Source organism: Sus scrofa, chromosome 18 (genome assembly GCF_000003025.6).
Source record: "Sus scrofa isolate TJ Tabasco breed Duroc chromosome 18, Sscrofa11.1, whole genome shotgun sequence".
Lineage (NCBI taxonomy): Eukaryota > Metazoa > Chordata > Mammalia > Artiodactyla > Suidae > Sus > Sus scrofa.
The window spans coordinates 16,149,675-16,171,875 of record NC_010460.4 but is presented as its reverse complement, the minus strand read 5'-3'; the positions used below and the strand labels follow the sequence as shown (position 1 = coordinate 16,171,875).

General features: G+C 40.2%; 1 protein-coding gene across 7 annotated transcripts in view; it reads right to left on the bottom strand.

Annotated features, from left to right (window-relative positions):
* The window catches only part of CHCHD3 (coiled-coil-helix-coiled-coil-helix domain containing 3), a 296,388-nt gene that overhangs the window by 177,123 nt on the left and 97,064 nt on the right, over positions 1-22,201 (bottom strand). For all 7 annotated transcript variants that reach the window (XM_021078526.1, XM_021078530.1, XM_021078528.1 and 4 more), the window contains 1 exon segment: positions 16,092-16,209. In XM_021078526.1, the coding sequence (XP_020934185.1) occupies positions 16,092-16,209 (118 nt within the window).

Genomic DNA, 22,201 nt, shown 5'->3' with positions numbered 1-22,201 from the left:
GCAGGATGAGTTCCCCTCCATCTGCACCAAGGCGCACTGGCCTTGAGAAAGGAGCTCAAGCCCCAGCAGCAGGCTCTGGGCCAAAGTAAGAAACAGCTGTAGCACTCAGGCGGGGGGAGGCTCTCAGGTCGCCCGTTGTGGGGCGCGACCTCTGAAACACACCCTTCTCAATTCTCTCAAGTGTTGGAGAAGAGAGGCCCAACCCAGCACACGACACAGGGCTGTCACTGAACACAGCTTCGAGCTACCTGTCAAAAGGCCGCAGTGAGGAATTATTTTGGTGACCTTAGGACTACACATTGAGCAGCCTAGTTTGCTAACAGGCTCAGAAGTTTATAGAGACTTAGGAACCAACTAAAAGGTCAAATTATCACTTTAAAATAAGAATCACATCTTCAAAGAACAGGCATGTGGGACCTCCAGCTGAGCCATGTGCTTCCTGCAGGCCATCTATGTGGAAACCCAACCATAACTGGAGGGTTATATGATGCTCTGTGTGACCTGAAAGTATGCTGGCCTGAAACGAAGACAGTTTGCTGTAAGGATCTGCCCACAGGGCAGGCATCCATCCACCAAGGCCAGACAATTGTCAGAGCAAGGGTGAGGTCAGATGGATGCAAGAACTGCCTATCTTCTTTAATTTCTTCTTCCACTCTCTCTATAAAACTCTAAAATATTAATAATGACAGTGTCTTTTTTATAATACATAAGTAAATAAATCAGGTAAACATAGAAAATGTTTTAAAAACATAAGTGAAAAGATAAAGAAAAAATCTCCATGTGCAAATACACAGATGCAAAGGAACATGCTGATTTTTATTCTACTAAACATCATATTGTAAACAAGTCCCATGATATTAAATAATCTTTTTAAAACTTTAAAGACTGAAGAAGAATCAAGATTGACATATTCTTTCTTTAGACGTGTTAATATATTCAATCAGTGACAGGCAAGTCTTGTTCTGATGTCACTCAGAATATGTTTTGAACTTTATCTAAGACAACTGCTTCCCCCTTGTTTCTAAGTTACTGAAAAGAAGACTCTTCAGACTCTTCCTGAAGTCTGAAAACTCAGGTACGCCCTCCCAAAGCGGAAGCACCCTGTCCAGTTAGAACCTTTAGGCCTTTTGAAGCCTCCACAGTAAGCAGGCGGCATCTGACGCACCAAGACCTCATATCATGGTAACTGGGAGAGGAGGAAAACATCCTCCCATGTCAACTAGCATCCTTTGTGCCCAGGCAACAAATGCCTCTATCAACTGTGGTCAGATTGAACACCCAGCACTTCCCCCCTTAATTCTGTCTTGAGAGACAGAGAATTAAGAATGTCAGGTCAAGAGTCCTTGCCGTGGCTCAGTGGTTAAAGAACCCGACTAGTATCCATGAGGATGCGGGTTCGATCCCTGGCCTTGCTCAGGGGGTGAAGGATCCAGCTCTGCTGTGAGCTGTGGTGTAGGGTGCAGACGTGGCTTGGATCCCTCATTGCTGTGGCTGTGGTGTAGGCTGGTGGCTACAGCTCCAATTCAACCCCTAGCCTGGGAACCCCCACATGCCGTGGGTGCAGTCCTAAAAAGACAAGACGACAAAAAATAAAATAAAAATAAGAATGTCAGGTCAAACTGAGACAACTGTGAGGTCACGGCAAATCAGCAAAAGGTTTATTTAGGGGAGGGTATAACCTGGCAACCCCATCAAATCACAGCATTACTCTGCTGATGTGCAGGACAGGCTCTAAACCCCCAAACCAGGCTATGCTCACATGACAGAAGCTTTTTTCAACCTCCTGCAATGTCTACAAAGCTGGCAAATAGCTCCCAAAGCCTTATATCAAACTGTGATGCTTTAAGAATATCCCCTTAATACATAGCGCCCAGTTACTTGCTCGCGACCCGTCTTCAGTGATGCGGGGACAGGGAAGTCTTTTGCACAGCTTCTCTAGGATGACAGACATTAATAGCAATGCATGGATGGATTTACAGCTGGCATCAATCAATTTGTAGTTATTTTACAAGTATTGATTAGGGAACTCAAACAGGCTTTGCTACTTGCCAGACATAAAGCTAAACCCACCTCCCTTTCATAAATCCCCCCAAAAAAAGCCAAAGAACCATGAAAACTGATGTATTCTAGAAACAAAGCATGCCAAGGCAAGATTATAACCAACTCAAAGCTGAGAATCAAGTAACAAACGTATCTCCAGAACAGCCCTCGAAAAACTTGCAGTCTTGTTAAGTCACCCTCACTGGCAGCAGAGTAACCTTTGCTGCAATCGGAATTGACGGGAAGCCTTTTCGCTTCAAGTAAAAGATTTCTGTCAGGGTGAACATATTTTAATCCACCGCATGCATTGTGCCATGTCACTTACAAGGACAAAACCTGACTACTTCAAGAACCTGCTTTTGTTGTGTCCTTCTACAGGCCTGTGTACATGTTCCCAAGGCTCACAGGAGAAAAATACTCAGAGGAGACAGGAGACGCGTAGAGGAAGCAACGACAGAACATGCATGCAGGGCATATGCAGAGCTGTAGATATAACTTGGAAACGGTGGTCTCCAAGATGGAGACACACGGTGACAAGATGCTGCGTTCTAGAGGAGATGTTATGATACACTGAGTTCTGCAAGGAGTTAAATGAAGAAGTTGAAGCTCCAATATATGTCCCATCCTATCATGCACAAAAGAGAATGGGGACCACTCCAAAAATGCTGCGGGCTGTGGGCCACAAATGCAACATGTGGGGTGATGTTAGAAAAGGAAGAAAAACTATGAAACATATGGGCATGGTCACATTAAAAATTAACAGGGGTGGAGTTCCCGTCGTGGCTCAGTGGTTAACAAATCCAACTAGGAACCACGAGGTTGCAGGTTCGATCCCTGGCTTTCCTCAGTCGGTTAAGGATCTGTCCTTGCCTTGAGCTGTGGTGTAGGTTGCAGACGCGGCTCGGATCCCGCGTTGCTGTGGCTCTGGCGTAGGCCGGAGACTACAGCTCCGATTCGACCCCTAGCCTGGGAACCTCCATATGCCACGGGAGCGGCGCAAGAAATGGCAAAAAGACAAATAAATAAATAAATAAAAATTAACAAATGATTTCTAGTGAGTTGAAGAAATAAATGGGAAATAAAGGGAAAATAAAGTAAGCATTTAAAAAGATGAATCTCAGAGTTCCCGTCGTGGCGCAGTGGTTAACGAATCCGACTAGGAACCATGAGGTTGCGGGTTCGGTCCCTGCCCTTGCTCAGTGGGTTAACGATCCGACGTTGCCGTGAGCTGTGGTGTAGGTTGCAGACGCGGCTCGGATCCCGCGTTGCTGTGGCTCTGGCGGAGGCCGGTGGCTACAGCTCCGATTCGACCCCTGGCCTGGGAACCTCCATATGCTGCGGGAGCGGCCCAAGAAATAGCAACAACAACAACAACAAAAGACAAAAGACAAAAAGACAAAAAAAAAAACAACAAAAAAAGATGAATCTCATGGAGTTCCCACTGTGGCACAGCGGAAACGAATCCAACTAGAAACCATGAGGTTGCGGGTTTGATCCCTGGTCTCACTCAGTGGGTTAAGGATCTAGCGTTTCCGTGAACTGCAGTGTAGGTTGCAGACACGGCTTGGATCTGGCATTGCTGTGGTTGTGATTCTACTCCTAGCCTGGGAACCTCCATATGCCATGGGTGCGGCCCTAAAAAGGAAAAAACAAAAAAGTTTAAAAAAAAATAAAATGATGAATCTTTGAACTTGGAGAGAGGGCACTATAATACAGAAATTTATGGCATTTAACACTTTTTAAAGGTATAAACTAAACCAACTTCTGGGTCATTTAATTTGTATGTATTTTAAATGATATCAATTTGAGTTTATTTTGCTCACAAAGGTCTGAGTTTTCATTCTAAGCCAATAAACATATATTAGCAAAAAGAGCCCATCCTCTTACATCCAAGAAAAGGACCCCTCCCATTGGAAGCCTTTCAATAACAGTACTGCTAACAGCATGTGTACTGTGCCCATGACTAAATCACTTCTATGAATCCAAATAAGTTTGCAATAACAAAAATCCAATTTAACCAAGAAAATAGAGGCTTTCAACTTTTTCTTTTTTTAAATGGACTATTTTTAACAACTAAAGAAAATTAAAATAGACATGATTCTTAGAATTGGTAACCTATTCATAAAACAAAATTACTTTATGAAAAGTCATTTATAAATATACAGAACTTTGCATTCTCTAAGAACTCCTGTATTTATATATTTATTCATCAAGGTAACAGACTTGAAAGAAAAGTACATGAACAGCCTTGTCCTCATTTTAAATAGATGGAAACAAAGGGCATAAAGGGGGAAATAAAGCAATTTGTCTAAAATTACATGGAGCAGTACCTGGGTGCAGGAGTAGGGAGTAAGTAGTAGGGTGTGGAGACAAGGCTATTTCAGATAAAATTGTTGTTCAAAAAGCTCTGTAGAAAAAAGGGAGAGTTTACTATCTAATAATTTCTAATGATACAACTGGATGCCTGCTTCATTTCAAAGACATGGAACCTACACAGATGTTGGTGAAAGCATTTTAGTTTTAGTTTTAGGTCATAAAAAGAAAATATCCAAAACAAATGTTTCTTCACCCACAACACAGAGTATCAGTCTGTACGTCCACATGAAACTCTTCACCTCCTTCATCTATCCTACCTTGTCTTTCTACAACTCTACCAGTGACAGCAAGAATTCATAAACTGAGGTTAACAGTATCTATCTTGATCCTGTTGTTTGCAAATCATGTTTAAAATGTTTTAAAACGTGACAGCTCTGTAACTGCAACATATGACCCCAGAATGTATCCTGTTTGAGAAGGGAAAACTGTTATGAGGAACGTTATTGGAATCCTGATTAAAAATTAAAATGTTGCGTTGATGCTAAATCTCTTGATTTTGACAACTGTACTTAGTTAACGCAAGAAACATACACTAATTTTTGAGGGGCAGAAATATTAAGGGGCAAGTTGACATGATGTCTGCAACCAACGCAGAAAGTGTGTACGTGGGTGTGTGTCGAGAGAGACAGAATGATAAAGCAAGTGTGGCAGACGTTTAAAAATAGATGAATCGAAGTCAAACTCCTTGTTTTAATAACTTTTCCATAAGCTAAACATTCAAAGTAAAAATTTAAGAAATGAATTTTAAAATTCTAATTTTATAATGTCTAAAAAAAAATTGGCTACCATATGCAACAGAAAGTGTATACACATACACACACATACCTAACCTAGCACTGTTTACACTCAGTGTTTATGTGCAACAGTGGACTTAGAGTAAAAAAAAAAAAATCAGTTACCAGCTCCCTTATCACTGTCCCAGAGCTATGAGGAGAGAGCTTATTTTTTAAGAAATAAACTATGTTTTCTATTGCATTAATTAGACTGCTGTCAATAAGAATTATTCTTGGGATTACTGAAGGAAATTGAAAAATATATTAACAGCTATATAACTGTATCTCAAATTTGTTTCATTTTTATTAACTTAAATCTCCAAAATTGTCAAGGACATATTTTCAATTCTCTTCAGAGCTTATAAGAAAAACCTGTGGAATACCTTCACTCTGAATTTCTTCCAAAGTTCCATGAAAACGCAAAACACAAAATTGATCAAATCCACTGCAGAGTAGACACTGTTCACATGTATTATATTCACATTTACAAATAATCCATTGCATCAAGCCTATCTCTATTCTCCTCGAGCAGCATCTTGCCAGATTAATGCATCTTAATTATCCAAAGCACAAAAATAATCATCTCTTACCTCCTCTGCACGTAAAAAGTTCACACTGCACGTTAAAAAAAGGAAAGTTTCTGCCTTTATAGACAGGTGTCCTTCTCAGGGCAAGGGAATGAATAACTGCTACAAATCAGACTCATCCGTATCAATGCCAAGTACCTCTCTCAAAATAGAACAGACCACACCAACATTTTTTAATAAGTCCACTCAAAAGAGACTTTATAAAAAGTATACAGTAACACTTCATTCAACCAAATATTCTTTGCAATGTAGGGATTCACATTTTTTTGGAATACTGAAATATACCTGAAGTGCCAAAACCTTTTTCAATTCAAAAGAGTTCAGATGGAAACTTTGGTTCTAGTACGTATTACTCCACTCCTTGCTCTTACCCTCATCCCCGGTGGTCTTACCATCAGGAGGACATCACTTCACTAAGCAGTCACACACAAGGCCGATGCGAGTGGTCAGGGCTGCCTGCCTCTATGCTGAGCAGGCCCACCTCACTCCGATGCTGTTTACTTCCTTTGTGTGCTCATCACAGGTATGATTTCTGGGCGCCTTTTTTTGTTAATGTCTGTGGTAATTTCTACTTTTTCCATATGCCCATCCCTAGAAGTCCCCTCATCCATTTCAATACAGTGGGTCCAACCTACTACAGGTTAAAAATACAGTAATATAGCCAATTTGGCTAAACTGTGTCCCAAATTAGATTACCTAGGCAGTGGGGATCCACTCTGGAGCCCTGGCTCTATCTTCATGCAACCTTCTGGTTTACGATCTCTTTAAACCTTTTTTTCAGCATCCAAAACAGGAGTGATAGACATCCTGCCCAAATCCAGCATTTATTAGCACCAAATAAGATGCTAGACTTGAAAGCTCTTGGTTAAATGAAGAATACTAGAAACAAATATCAAATACTAAAAACAAATATCAAATGATGCTGGTTATTAATAAAAGTCCTAAGCATTACAGCACTAACCTAGAAACACAGTGTGATTCATTTTGGTTCTGGAGTTATGGTTCCAAGCGATCAGCTAGCCATGTTCCTGAAAATCAGACAAGCTAAGGAAACTGTAAAAGGATTAATGTTTAATGTCTGAGCAGAAAATGTTTGTAAGTAGGTTTATACTCTCCAATGAAACTGGCCCTGTGACACTGTCTGGTATTCTTTCTCATCAAGAGAATATGAAACACCAATCTGGAATTAAATTTACAGGCAGTGTTTTAGACAGGCAGCGGATATTTAGACACACAGCTAAGTATGGAACTTTGCAGCAATTCTTCATAAAAGATGGAAGAAAGGGGGAGAAGTTAGCTAGAAATCTCCTCTAAACTTTTAATCTCATCAACAAATGTCTACGACATGAAGACATCTGATAAGTTTACCACAAGTAATCATAAATTATTGGTGCTGATCATTCCATTTTATTTTTTTGAAAATAGCTTGGTAGCTGAGTAAATCATATTCTGCCTGGAGCTATGTAGCTTACCTCGTATTATTTCAGAATCATCTAAAATGACTCATTTTTCTATTAAAATGATGAATGAGCTAAATGAGGTATGTAATAAATACTGCAGGTTTGTAAACAGATTCCTGCTCTCTAGAGAATGGAGGCCTTACTTCATTTGGTAATTCTGCCCCTTGGTATTTTCAGGAGAAGTCATCCTTAAAATACAGTCAGTAAAGAAAAGAGTAGCAAGAGTCACATTGGAACCAAATGTTGAATGTCTTTATGGTTAAGGGAATAACCCCCGACTAAATGAGAAGAGGACCCCCCTCACCCGCCACAGCAGGCCACAGTTCAAAACATCAAGGAACACAGCAAGAACATAACTCAGTCCCATTTAGGAATCCTATCTAAGCAATAAAAGCAAGGATACATAAAAGAAATAAATATAGGGCTGCCCAGGAACATTCAGCATTGTGAAGAATCTAATGTCTAATAAAAATGGAGCAGATCTCACTGCACGTGGTATGTCACCTAGTAAACGTTACTGCCATTCAATGCACCTACAGAATTCACTAAGCCAGGGGTCCACACCACACAGGCTGAAAGCAACTCTCCAAGGCCGTATCCGAACTGACAGTGTGGAGACTGGCCAGGGAGACACACTGGAAAGACGGCCACTGAACAAAAAGGAGCACATCTGCCTTAGAGTCCCGTTCCAAACATAATGCGCAAGAACTTTTCTTTGGGATTCAGAGGACTGACAGGCTTCATTATGCTTCTGTTAAACTTTTAATCGGCTACAGGTTAAAGCAAACACTGAGGGCCATGTTTCTCACCTCTTCAGTAGGAAATGACATTATGATGTCAGATCAATAAAATTCCAAGGCCCTAATGACAGTTCCTCTCAGACCAGGCAGTGAAGCAAATAGGTTAACAATAAACGCCAGGTCATTATGAAGACATGGAATTATAACCAGCCTTTGCGCCTTCCTTGCCTATGGACTTTTACTCAGTGCTTTCCATACCCCACCCGACACCCCTAACGGCCCAAGTGATGGCATGTCAATAAGCTATCATGGCTGAGCTACCACACGGGACACAACTAACCAAGAGTTGCCCTGAGCCAACCGGTTTGTAATAACTTGATGAATTTTTTAAAGTGCATTTGGAATGACAATACGACGGCACATTCTAAGCAGGGTTGTTCAATACGATGGCTCGTCAGCAAGAATATCAACAGCATTATATTCAACTCCTCTAATTACTCTGTCAACAGGTCACACAGAATGAGACTATGGCTTGGGGAAAAAAAAAAAAGCAACACCAGCGAAATGTAGTCACCTCTGCATTGTGTTCACTGGACAGACTCTCCAATAGACAGTGAGATTTACTTTCCACTCTCAGAGGAATGCCCAGCTATTCTCTCCTCTGGGCCCCTCAGCATCTGCTCAGCATGACACCAGGCTTCGCACGGGCTATTTGGTAATGTAAGACCCTAGGCATTCCTGCAAATCTTGAGAAGGATGGGGGGTTAGACTATGTACGTTTGAGAAGTATTCTTCATCTGGTTATGATTTCGGGATACAAACAAGCACTACTGACATCTGTAAGAGCAGTCCTAGTTTTTCTCTGGGCTCTAGACATCAAGACCAGGTTGGCATACTTCGACAAAGCACAGATTTCTCTTTTCCTACTACCATAGCCAACAAACATCCCAGAAGCTGCCTTGCCACTCCAAGAATATCTGATTAACAACCTCTTCACAGGGCTCTGCGCATTCCAGCTGACAAGGATGATGCTGCCTTAACACACACAGGAGATAAAGACCACACAAGAGAACAAAGAACAAAAGGGAGAGCCCGGGATAGGGATGGTTAGTCCTGGAAGCCATGAAGGGCTGCTGAATCCAAACATTTACATAGGTGGCACCTCAGCTCCCACCTGTCATGAGGGCCCCTGTCCTTTAAATTTCCCGGTAAGATAGGAACTGAGCAAGAGGCAGGAAGTAGGGGTGTGCAGATGAATCCCAGGTCCCACTCTCATCAGTAACATTGAGGAAAATGTCTTATGCCTAGGTGGCTTAAATCTCTCAGACATAAAGTAGAAATTCTATATTTAAATAGTCCACAAAAGCAAAAGTTCAAAGCCATTAACTTCATTTTTGGCATTCAAAGCAAACATGCCCTGCATGTCAAAACAATTGGTCCTTAGTGTCTACACCAAGAAAACCAGCCCTGGGCGCACATAACCAGAGAGAGTGCATTATAATCAAAGTACTAAATTGCACCCTCAAAACCAGCAAACATTTTTTAAAAGTATTTTTTAAGTGCCCAACAAAAGAACCCAGGATAACCATTGCTGCACTACAACTTCATTCACCTGGTTAATTTTAATGATACTGAAAGCCCAAAGTGATCACTCTTACTGTTCTTAAACACAGAACTTCTGAGCATGAACCATGCTGATCATTTCAAAATCACAACCCCCAAGTGTATCCTTTGCCCTTGGCCAAAATCACACTTATAGCTGGGCAACAGTGGTGTTCTTACCTACTTCCTCTAATTTAGTCATTTTCCTCCAAATCCCAAATTCAAAACCTTTTTCTCTTTTACCATGAAATTTCAACTGTCACAGTTTGAAGCACAAACAAAACACAGAACTGAAAAGCACACAGCACAAAATTAATCAATTCTTCTTCTTGATTGCTTCACTGGTGCACTTCAGACAAAAGGGAAACTGGGGATGAAAAGTGACATTTTGGTGAAACAGTTGCTTAAATTTGCGCTTACCCTAATTTTTGTGTGTGTGTTTTTCTCCTACAGATAGGAGGTTTAACAAATTCAAATATAAGGTAGGAAAAAAAAAAAAACAACACCCGAGGTAAGAATCATCTTCCCCACACACCCTATATTTGACTGGAGATGGAAACTCAGGAAAAGCAACCACATCTAATGCATCCCCAGCAATGATGGTTCCCAGCACGTAGTGGGTGTTCAGCACCTGTGTGATGGAGGGACACAGAAAAGGATGATCTCTCTGCTCCCATTTGTTTCCTCCTCTACGCCATCCTTCACACTTCACTAGTGAGAGCTATCAAAATGCCACCTAATCTTTTCATTTCAAAACTCTGCGTGTATAAAGTGCAGGGTTCTTTGGGTTGCACACATGCTCATGATCTTAGCCCTGCCATCTTCCTCTGCTTTACCCCTCAACACTCCATGCCCTGTACTTCCCACTTAGCAATTCCTTGTAGCGTCCCAGTGTCCCCCGGCTTCCTTGCTTTTGCCTCAGTACTGGAGGCTGGGCCACCCCTACTCCTCAACCATACGCACAACTCCTGCTCATAGAGCAAGATTCTGCTCAGGAACCACTTCTTAGGAAATCTTTTCATGACCTCCCCACTTCCTCGCCTCCCATTTCCACAACCTAAGTAGATTCCATTCTTCGTTCACTAAATCAACAAGCATTTATTGACTATTTACTCTCTGCCAGGCCCTGGTATATATATTAGGCACTCAAATGAGCGTGAACAAGTGCAGATACAGCAATGGGTTAAAAGAAGTTCCTGCTTTCACTTAAGCCAGAATTCTCACATGAATATAAGTAGCATGGCCCTATTATAGACTTAGCACTTTTTAACACTATTTTTCATGTAGCTATCTCCCACATTACACTGTGAGTTCCTTAAGGATTTTTGTCTTTTTCATTTATATATCCTTAGTATCTAGCACTGTGTTTTTCATACAGTAGGCACTGAATAAAACATCGTCCAAAAACTGAAGGAAACTATTTTACATTTAGTTTTATAAGCTCCAGAATATTTAAGTAAATATTTCCTTAAGTAAACTGTGGCTTCTTTTCAGGTTTAGAATGAAAAAGAAACAAGAAAATACCACAAACTTCTGTAGTGATAAAAAAAAAAAAAACAAACTAACGTTAAACCAGCATAGTTTAATAAGACAGAAAGTCAATCAACATTGTAATTGGCATTTTAAAAAGAAATCAAACAGACTGCAAAGGCAAATAAACACAACTCTCTATTCTTTAATTTTAAAAACTCCTATGACACAACAAATATTGAATTTAGATGTATGAGACCTCAAAGATACACAAATGTCAAGACACATATACAGGCTTCCTCTTCCTGCTCCTAAGAAGCATTCCTTTAATGTGAATTTTACTGAACATTTTCGTGTGGATAATATATCATCGGTGAACTGCCTCTGCAAAACCTCTGCGTAGAATCAGAGGTACAAGTCAGCGAGAGTAGAGGAAGGGCTGGAATCCTCTCCTTGAATCTAGAGTGGGCCTTCACTGCTTCTCTAGCCACAGCAATCCTTCCAAAGGAGGAAACTTTCATATGATCCTATTTTAAAATTTCAACAACAGGGCCACCATGACTTTGCCCTTAAAAGAGCTTCAATAAAGTTAGCTGCTACAACAGCTGTGGGAAGAAAAGCCTGGACTCGCATCTAAGGAGACAGCAATCTAAATGTCAACTGCTCGTGGGCGGAGGATGGGGAGGGGAAGGAGGAGTCAGTTTTATTTCACAGAACCAATATCACAACTGTTTGGGGTTTTTTTCCCCCTTAGTTCTTCTGAAAGACAGCTTTTCAGTTTCTTCAAAGGTGTGAAATCCAAACTTTACTTTCTTGCTGGCTGCAATATTTGGGTTCTAAATAAAGAGGAACAATTCAATGTTTGGCCATCACTCAAAAAAAAGGTTAAGAATGACAGCCAAGGGGTCCCAGCACCCACAGCAGAACAGCCTTGGGGCGACTCTCACACGAGATGGGTTCTGAGGACGCCCACTTTCCCAGCTGGGCATTAAGGCTTTCACTTTACACTGTTAGGACAGCACAGGCTTGAAGTCATGTTTTCACAACACGTGATTTACAGGACAGTGGGATGAGGAATCTGAACTCTGGACTGTATACCGTGGGGAGGGGGGGCACAGCAGAAAGAACTTTCTACCCCCTAAACATTGACTGTTTCCTCAGAACTATTTTATGTTTAACATGACATAAAATTTACTATCTTAACCATTTAGAAGTGTACAGTTCCAGAGTATAAAATACATGCCCGCTGTTGCACAACCAATCTCCAGAACTCTTTTCATCTTGCAAAACCAAAACTCCACACCCATTAGAAAGCTCCATTCCTACCTGTGCTCAGCCCCTCGCAACCCCTGATGCCTTCTGTCTCCAAACCTGACTACTCTAGGTACCTCATGTAAGTGGAATCAAACAGTGTTTATCTTTTTGGAACTGTCTTATTTCAATTAGCGTAATGTCCCCAAGGCTCATCTATGATGTCATAATTTCCTTCCTTTTTAAGACTGAATAACACTCCACTGTATGCAGACAACACATTTTTACTTATGTGTTCAACCACAAATGGACACTCTGTTGCTTCCACCTTTTGGCTACTATGAACAATACTGCTATGGACATGGGTGTACAAATATCTCTTCAAGATCCTGCTTTCAATTCTTTTGGATAAAGACCCAGAAGTGTGGATTGCTGAATCAGTGATTCGAGTTTTAATTTTTTTGAGGAACTGCCATTCTCTTTTCCAGAGTGGCTATACCATTTTACCACCCCAGAACATCCCTACCAATCCCTGTTATTGCCTGTTTGGTTTTTTTTTATTAATATTAGCCATCCTAAGGCGTATAAAGTGGTTCTTTAGTAACTTTCACATTTTCCAAGTTTTCTATAATATCCCTGTATTATTTTAATAATTAAAGGAAAATTCAGTAAAATACACTCAACCATTAAAAGTGATCATGAAAAGATGTACTTACTGGTATAGAAAGACCTTTATCATATAGTCTAAACTTTTTTTTTTTTTTGGTCTTTTTGCCATTTCTTGGGCCGCTCCTGTGGCATATAGAGGTTCCCAGGCTAGGGCTCCAATCGGAGTTGTAGCCACTGGTCTACGCCAGGGTCACAGCAACGCAGGATCTGAGCCGTGTCTGCAACCTACACCACAGCTCATGGCAATGCTGGATCCTTAACCCACTGAGCAAGGGCAGGGATTGAACCCGCAACCTCATGGTTCCTAGTCAGATTCGTTAACCTCTGCGCCACGACGGGAACTCCTAAAATTTTTTTTAAATGTGAAGCTTCCTCTAAGAATTACATAAGATGCTGTAGACTACCATCTGTGTTTGGGGAAATACAATTACACATATTAATATCAATGTTTTATACAGACTCAGTGTAATGTGAGAAGAAATATAAAACAATAAACCAGAACATAAACAGGAATTATCTCTGGATAGTGGTAACCTAACTGATTTTAGTTTTTTTGTATTTATTTTCTGATCTTTACCTAATGAATACGCATGTCTTCTACGAAAGCGAATAACAATAATAAAGGGAGTGATTTGGCAAATAAGTTGGGAGTTTCAAAATTGCTGTAGGCAGCCATGTTGCCATGGCCATGAACTTAATTGTCTGAGCCAGGATCCCCTGAATGTTCGAGCCAGGCCAGGATCCCCTGAATCAGCTCTAATCCTGTTGTTTAAATTCTACTTTTAGCCCCTAAATGCTTTGAGGGCTTGGTTTGGCTATTATTATGACAGATGCTAAAAATCAGGAGTTGTGAATACAGTAATTTGCCGCCTTTACCTTGCAACTGCAGAATCGGTAAAGAAGAGATATACAAAACAGAATATACAATGCCAATTTCTTTTCCTATTATTTTTCTTTTCATGGCCAAACCTACAGCATATGGAAGTTCCCAGGCTAGGGGACGAATCGGAGCTGGAGCTGCAGCTGCCGGCCTACACCACAGCAATGCAGGATCCAAGCCTTGTCTGCAACCTATGCCAAAGTTTGCAGCAACACCAGATCCTGAAGCCACTGGGTGAGGACAGGGATCAAATCCACATTCTCACAGACACTTTGTCAGTTCTTAACCTACTGAGCCACAATGGGAACTCCAACAATGCCAATTTTGTAAAGCTTAACCCGAAGTCAAAAATATATACACGACAAGAAATAAATAGGATTTATAAGGTACAAGGGGGAAAAATGGGCTGAAGATACACTGTTCCAACCAAGCTGCATTACATAAGGAGTTAATATTAAGAAAATTTTTAATACTTTCACATTTCTTATGAAAACTCTCCCTTTTTATGCCTTCTCATATGCATGCGTCTTTAATGAGTTTTTTGAAAAATCCCAATCTTGCTTCTCTCCCTGCACCAAGAGAACAAGACAACACATCCAAATTTAGGCAAAGAGAAGTCGAGAAAGGAGTGCTTCACAGCCAAGAGGCAAAGCTGGGGCACAAAGAAAAATGCCAAGCAAGGACTGTTCTGCTCACTAGACTCGGAGAAGCTTTTTCCCGCACCATCCTCAACCACGAGCACATTAACCCTCTCCACTCCATCCCTGGCCTTGAAACTGGGAGGCGGTAACAGCTGTGGAAATGACCCTTCAGCACACTGGCCTGACATGTTTTTAACTTCCTCAAAAACACCCTCCAACTCAGGAGCGCAGCAGATGTCATGATTAAATCACTCAACACTTAACAGCTTCAATTCAAAATTATCCCTCATTCACAACACATGACTTGCCTTCCACAGCTCGTGGCCTCGGTTCCACTCAAGGTCTGCGTGCTTGTGAGGCACCAGCCTGTCCCTTGACTTTCCTTTCTTAGTCCATCGCTTCTGTTCTGGCTTCACTGTCTACCCGTCTCATCTAGCCGGGATCCTGGATTAGTCACTGAAGAAATGGAGTCACTACACACTGGCTTCCTCATATGTTCTCTGTTGGTGTCTGGTCATGGGTTAGTCTCTCCAAGAAAGAAGCAAGGGGAAGAAGAGAAGAGGACAGAAACTGATCTTTTCTTATACATGTTTAATGATTCCCAGCTGCCTGCTGACCAAGGGACATCACCCTGAGTTCTGCATTCAAAGTTCCCCACTACATAGTCACATTTTACCTCTCCAGTGAGTCCCAGCCTCATTCCAATGAGCATTAAAGCTTCTGAAAAGTTAGAAAAGCGACATGCTGGCTTCTAGAAAGGCAAAACTAAGAGTTGAGTAGTCAGGACCCAAGGCTTCACCCAGAGCAGCTCCACTTTTATTTAGCAATGGGAAATCATTCAATCTACCATGTTGCATGCAGAAGACACCACTGTTCACCCATTAAAAACTACCTTTTGGAGCTATAAATGTTCATGATGCTAACCACTATAGACAGCACTATCCAAAGTCCTAAATAGGTGACAGACCTAGGAATAAGAATTTTTTAGAAGGAAACCCATAAACCACGGTTATGTGAGAATGACAGATTTATGGGTGCCTTTCAAATTTTCTTCTATTAGTAATCATTTCACACATGGTTATGTATCCTTTTCTTTTAATGTTTTAAAAATATTTTATACGAAAAAATTATTCCTTTTCTTATAAAAGATGGTCGCCCAAGCCCGTGCTTTACATGTTCCTTTTTCTGAAGCCCAGAAAGTGACTGATCAAACCTCACTCACCTTTGCTGAAGACTTCCCGGGCTAACATCTAGCAGTTGCCAGCAAGGACAGACACAAGCTAGGCTGCTGGCCCTAGAGGTTTCAAATAAAGTGAAACCAAAAGCAAGGGGAATGGGAGCAACCAAACAATATCCCTTCGGGCAAGATGCACATGCCTGAGCCTCCGTGTTGATCTTTTCTTCAATAATTCCCGTTACACCTTCCTTAAAGTCCTTGGTGGTTAATCTTACCCAGTTCTCAGCCCCTCGTAAAAGTAAAAACAGGGAAGCTCTCAACAAAGAGAACATGAATGTTACCCACACTGAAAGTTGGCTAGCATTTCCCAAACATCAGAGATTTCCTTGTAGACAAGACCTTTCGACTAAATCTTTAATACTCACCAGGTGCTTAGCCTTAGCCCGCTCCTCCTCATTTGCTATCCTCTCGCGAAGAATGGCTCTGGTTAACTGCTCGTTGGCAAAAGCCTTCTCTCGGTCCAGTTCTTTGTCTTGCTTTAGTCTAAAAAGACAACAAAGGTCTAACTTAGGGGGAGGGAAAGATTTTAGCAGTTGACATCATTTTTTAAATGAATACTTAAATTAAAAGATAGAAACAGCCACAGAGTTAGTAGCTGCAACCATCTCGGCCTAGTATTTAACGAAAGGAGACATATTTTCTAGTAAATCCCCAGGCAATCCCTACCTAACAATTTAAAATAACAAAATTCAAATACATCAAGAAGCAAATCAATTTGACTGCTGAACTAGTTTTACAAAGTTCCTCTTATGTCAAATGGATATCTGCCCCCCTCAAATATACCATTCCTGGGGCCTCCATCTGCCCCTGGAGAAAGAAGTAATACATCTCTAATTAACAAGCCACCCACAAGACAAATATTTGAAGGTCACCATCATCTTCCCATCAAAACTGACTCAACTGTTGACTGAATACACACCAGGCACCGTGCAAGGCATTGATGACACAGTGCTGAACAAAGACCAGTCCCTGTCCTTGTGGACCTGACATTGCGGAGAGAACTAAAAACATAATTAAGATATCTTTCCTCCCAATGAACGGCTCATTTTCCAACAATCCTTATCTGCAAAAATGGCTAGACCTTTCAACAGCAGGACTCTTCACTTGTGGAATGACTCCAATTTATCCCTCAACTCCAAAATAAATGTAACTCTGCAGAAATGGTCCAACAAGATAAGGCAGCAGAGCGTCACCTCCCAGGACTCCCACGAAATGCTAATCCTACTAATGAGCATCCGATTGCATTCAGTCTATCAGTAACCTCGTCTCACAATTAGATCATAGTAAGTTACAATCTGCTAAAACCCCTCCACTGTGCATGACAAGGATAAATTACTTTGGCACCGATCTTTGCCATAATGCCTGGCACTTAAAGGTATTCAGTAATCACTGAATGAGAGTGCATTTTAGTTTAATTTCATGGACAAAGATTTTCTGATTGCCTTTTCTTCTTTGAGAGAATAACCCCTGTATACCATCATATCCCCAAAGGCATAAGCAATGCTTTAAAAAAGAAAAATTCTGAGTGCAATCTACTTCATAAGAGGGAATGATGAGCCCCAGACTGAACTCAATACTAGTTTATCAAATTTCAGTTTTAAAAAAGATGCTTGTAAAGAAATAACAAACATTTTAGTTACTATTTTTAAAATTGCTACATCATGCTGATACCCTGAAATTCTAAGAAATCAATTGTAACAGATAAAATCACTTTGTAAACTACATTCCAAAGTTATAGTGCTTTCCCCCCTAAATATTAAACGTGTATGGTTTTGTGTCTTGAATAAAGACAAATAATAGAAACAAATATACTTTTACCCAAATAAATCCCGGAGTTACATAAAAGGAAAGCAACTCCAAAAACAAGTGGTCTAAAGAAGGACATTTCAAGAACATATAAGCACGCAACACATTAGGTAAGTAGCAGAAATGGTAACAGTGGGGTCAGGAATACAGAGGAAATAGTGATTTTCTGAAAAGAAGAAAATCTCCAAATTTACTAAATATACCATGACCACAGATAGCTATGTCTTCTTCATCTTTTTTCCCAAATTTTTCACCAATAAGTTCTGTTTTACTTTTATGATCAAGGACTCCTAGAATGTAAACTGCCTCTCATGACTCTAGCAGCCCTATCCTTGCCCATGCTCCCTTCTTTCTTTCCCACTTGTCTCTAAGCTCCACCAAGACAAGGACCTGGTCTGTTTTTGTTTTTTCACTGTCGTATCCCCCGGGCTTCAAACAGTGCCTACCATATAGTCAAGGGCTCAAAAAATACTTGAGCGTGCACATGACTGAAGGACTGGCACATTTCCACCCACAGACAAACATGGAAAACAGGCTACAGAAAATAGAATGCTGAGGGACTTAAGAAACTGCAAACACAAATTAAGCCCGACAAGGGCTGAGCCATCATGATGTTAAATGTCACAAGTATGATGGTCCCAGGGTACACGAACCTAAACAAAAGGGTGACTTACAGTTCACCTTTCAGAGCTTGTGAAATGGCAACACCCTATTATGCTTGATGCTTGACTGAAGAGAGATTGGGAGTGGCACAAATTGACCAAAAAGAAACTGTCCTTTTTTAACTCTTACTTTTATTTATCTCTACAAATAGACCTGTACAAGTTTTCACATAGTTTAAAGGAACATCTGCAAATAAAATGAAGAAAAGAAAGGTCTGTGTTTATAAAACAAAACTTTAAGAAGCCTGGGAGTTCCCATAGTGGCTCAGTGGGCTAAGAACCTGACATTGTCTCCGTGAGGATGCAGGTTCAATCCCTGGCCTCGCTCAGTGGGTTAAGGATCCAGGGCTGCTGCCAGCCACAGCACAGGTCACGGATATGGCTTGGATGCAGTGTTGCCGAGGCTGTGGCGTGGGGCTCAGCTGCAGCTCCTATTTGACCCCTTGCCTGGGAACTTCCACATGCTACAGGTGCCCAGTCGTAAAAAGAAAAACAAAACAAACAAAAAAACCCAAACACGAAAAAGCAAACAAACAAAAAATCTGAGAGTTCCCTGGTGGCCTAATGATTAGGATTTGGTGCTTTCACTGCTGTGGCTGCAAGTTAAAACCCTGTCTAGGAATTCCTACAGGTGTAAGCATGGTCAAAAAAAAGAGAAGAAGTCTGATGGTAGGACCATGAACAAATTCTCATTGCCTACCTGCATCTCAGTGGTACAATCCAAAAAAACTTCAGTTTTCTCAGCTTTTAAAATTTGAAGGTTGAGATTTACTGCCTTAAGGTTCCTTGCGGTTAAAAGTTTTACAAACATCGTACATTAAATATATTACTCTCCATTCCAAAAATCTCTTGAGAAAAGTAGTGGCAGGGGATAAAGGAAACAAAGGAGTATTATCTCCGGATTTCATAATTTTTATTCAATGGGCACTTATATTTCTAGTCTCACCCTTAGCGTTTCCTACCACTTGATAAAAACTGTACACTAGGTAAGAGTAAATGGGATCCACAAATTCACTCAGTATATAATTTGTGGAGACAGGCATTATTTTGATACTGTAAATGAAACGGTGAGCAAAGCAGACACAGTCCCTACTCTCATGAAGTTTCAACTCTGACAAAGCCATTATTTTTCAAAGTGAGGGAGGTCCCTGGTGGCCTGGTGGTTAAGTATCTGGCACTGGCACTGCTGGTGCTCAGGTCCTATCCCTGGCCTAGGAAATTCTGTGTGCCACAGTCACAGCCAAAAACAAAACAAAACCAAAAAAAAAAATCAGAATAAAAATATAAACTAAGGCTGCTATGAAACTATATGGGTGGGAACGGATATCTGAATTGAAATCTAAGGGACATAAAATGAGCAATATTGGGAAAGGAAAAGTGTCTTAGAGGAAACACCCGTCAGGTCCAGCGGCACAAGAAATTACTTTCTGTAGTTAAACTTCTGTACTGCCTTTTCAGATACCAAAGCTGGATGATCTAGGTCACTAAGAGCCCCCGCCCCACCCCACCCCCACACACACACTTATCGATAAAAATTAGCACGAGGCTTTGGAAGCTTAAAATTGCCTTTGCAATTGTAGGGGGGAAAATCAGAAAATTTTAGAAGAAGGTTTTGCTTTCTTCCAGATTATTTTGGAGTACAGAGTTTCAGGGAAATGGTGTAATTAATCGAGCTTTCATTTAGTTCAGTGCCCTTAGAAATAAAGGCAATAGACTAGAAATTTCTAAACTGTACTATTACTCATTTTTCCACCTCTCCCCTCCACATAATTCATTTATAACAATATTTCCTTCGAATAAGCTTCCTCTTTTACAGATTCATTTAGATCATTTAATGATCTACAAAAACTGCTTGTATTCTCTGAAGCTCCAGGCTCTTTCCAAAGCTTCCTCTCAGTGCCCTTGCTTTCATATTCCATCAGGCTAGTCTAGTCCATGGCCATCTATGAGAGGTAGATGTCTGTGTGATCAACCAATTTTTCTCTTATTCTGAACCCAATGCAAAGACTCTGTTTTCTGGGCCTGAGTGCTACTGGCCCCCTTGAGTATACATCCAAAGCCAGGTTGTTCTGTAAACACTCCTCAAGGGAAAAAGTGAAGCATTCATTGACAACAGAAGATGGGACTTTACTCTCAAGTCTCTGGGAAAGGGGAGGGGGGAGGAAGGCAGGCATGAGACAAAGGCTTTCATTATTGACTTGGGTTTCCAAAGCTTTAAGAACTATCTCAAAAGAAAACGAAACACACCAAGTATCTTGGAGAATACATTCTCTTTTTTTATTTACTGGCATTTCCCACTTATTACTTCAGATCTCCTGGTCTAATATTATTCTACATTAAGCCCCTGATTTAAGTTTCATTTAAATTTCCTTCTTTTAAATACATATCTCTCCTCATTTAAATTCTCTAGAGTTTTAAGCAAAGAAGTAGGAGTTTAGTGTAAACTTTTCTTATTTGCATTAAGTAATTGGATAGCTTGCCTAAGCTTAATGAAACAAATAACAGTCAGCTTGGCTCTGCCTTTATACCTCAAGCCCTGGCAACTTAGCTCTTGCTCTCAGTATATTCTCAATCAGCTAAAAGATTTAAGATACACCAGCAAAATGAATTTCTAAAACCCAGCCAAATCTCCTATAATGAATATTATTACATGTTCTTTAAATGAAAAAAAAAAAAATAAGTAATAAACTACTCATATATATTCAATTCTCCTATCTGGTGTATAAAATCTAATTCTATATATTTCAGTTTCTACGTAAAAACCAGCCAATATTATTTTATTCCAAAGAATCTAAAGGTTTTAATAAAGTGGGAAGGAGCATCTTAAAGATAACTTTAGCTGGGCAATTTTTATATATTCAACTGCGTCGTCCTCCATGAAGGCGGCATTACTATCTTCCTTTTTTTTTTTTTAACATGAGAAAAAATACGTGCAAAAGCACACAGGAGACAGGAAATGACCTGATCTGGTTTCCAAAGTCCTGCTTCTTAAACCTCCTGAAGAGTGACACACCCCTCCCCCAAAAGGAATCAGTTTCCATTACATTATTCACCTTTGTGGTCATATAAGAATGTTTTTCAAAAAACATATTATTCATAATTATTTTAAAAGAAGCTCATTTTTTATTTCTTCTCATTATATTAAGTCGGAGTTTGCCGGAGTCAAAATTATTATCAGGCCTTTCCAAAAGTGGCTTGGCTTTCAATGGCCCTAAAATGTTTCTTTGAACCTGTGCACTGTTCATTTAGCCATTCACAAATACTCAGATTTATCTTCATGTAGGTTGACACATAAGTAATATTATACAATTCTAGCTTAGAAAATTACTTTATAATTTAATATATAAAGCCATAATATTACTGAGGGAAAGCTGATAGGAACCTCAGATAATGGGTGAGAATAAATGGGAAACTCAGATTGTTCCAGATAAAGCAATTTGAGGAAATGATTTATCTAAAATTGAACTATGACCATTACACACAGACAACATCTGCATAGTACTGCAATGTACTTGACTCAGGCTGTTTCAAACAGTAGAAGAAAAAAATGAGCGACTACAACCTCAAAGGTCATTTTTAATTCTAATGATGAATTTTACTTTAATGCATCATATTTTGTCAGAACATGCTGAACTAGCATTCAAAATACTGTTTACTGCTCATTTTTTTAAACAGAAAAGCTGAGGTGGCAATCCAACGAACTAATTATTAGACTATTAAAAATAATGACAGAACTATACAGCTTCCTATTAATAAAGCTTTAGAAAAATAAAAGTACCTAGCAAGCTTAATATTCTCAGCTCAAACTATTTCAAATCCTGGAAGGAAATGTACATGCACTGAGATTCCAAAATAAACACCTGAAGATGAATGTACATTAACAGAGCCATGCTATATTCACATATAATATGTATCTATATGTAACATCTGTGTGTGTGTTTGTATATATAATATCTATGTGTATAACAGAGAAGAGTTAGCATTTATTTACTTTGTACCAGGTACAA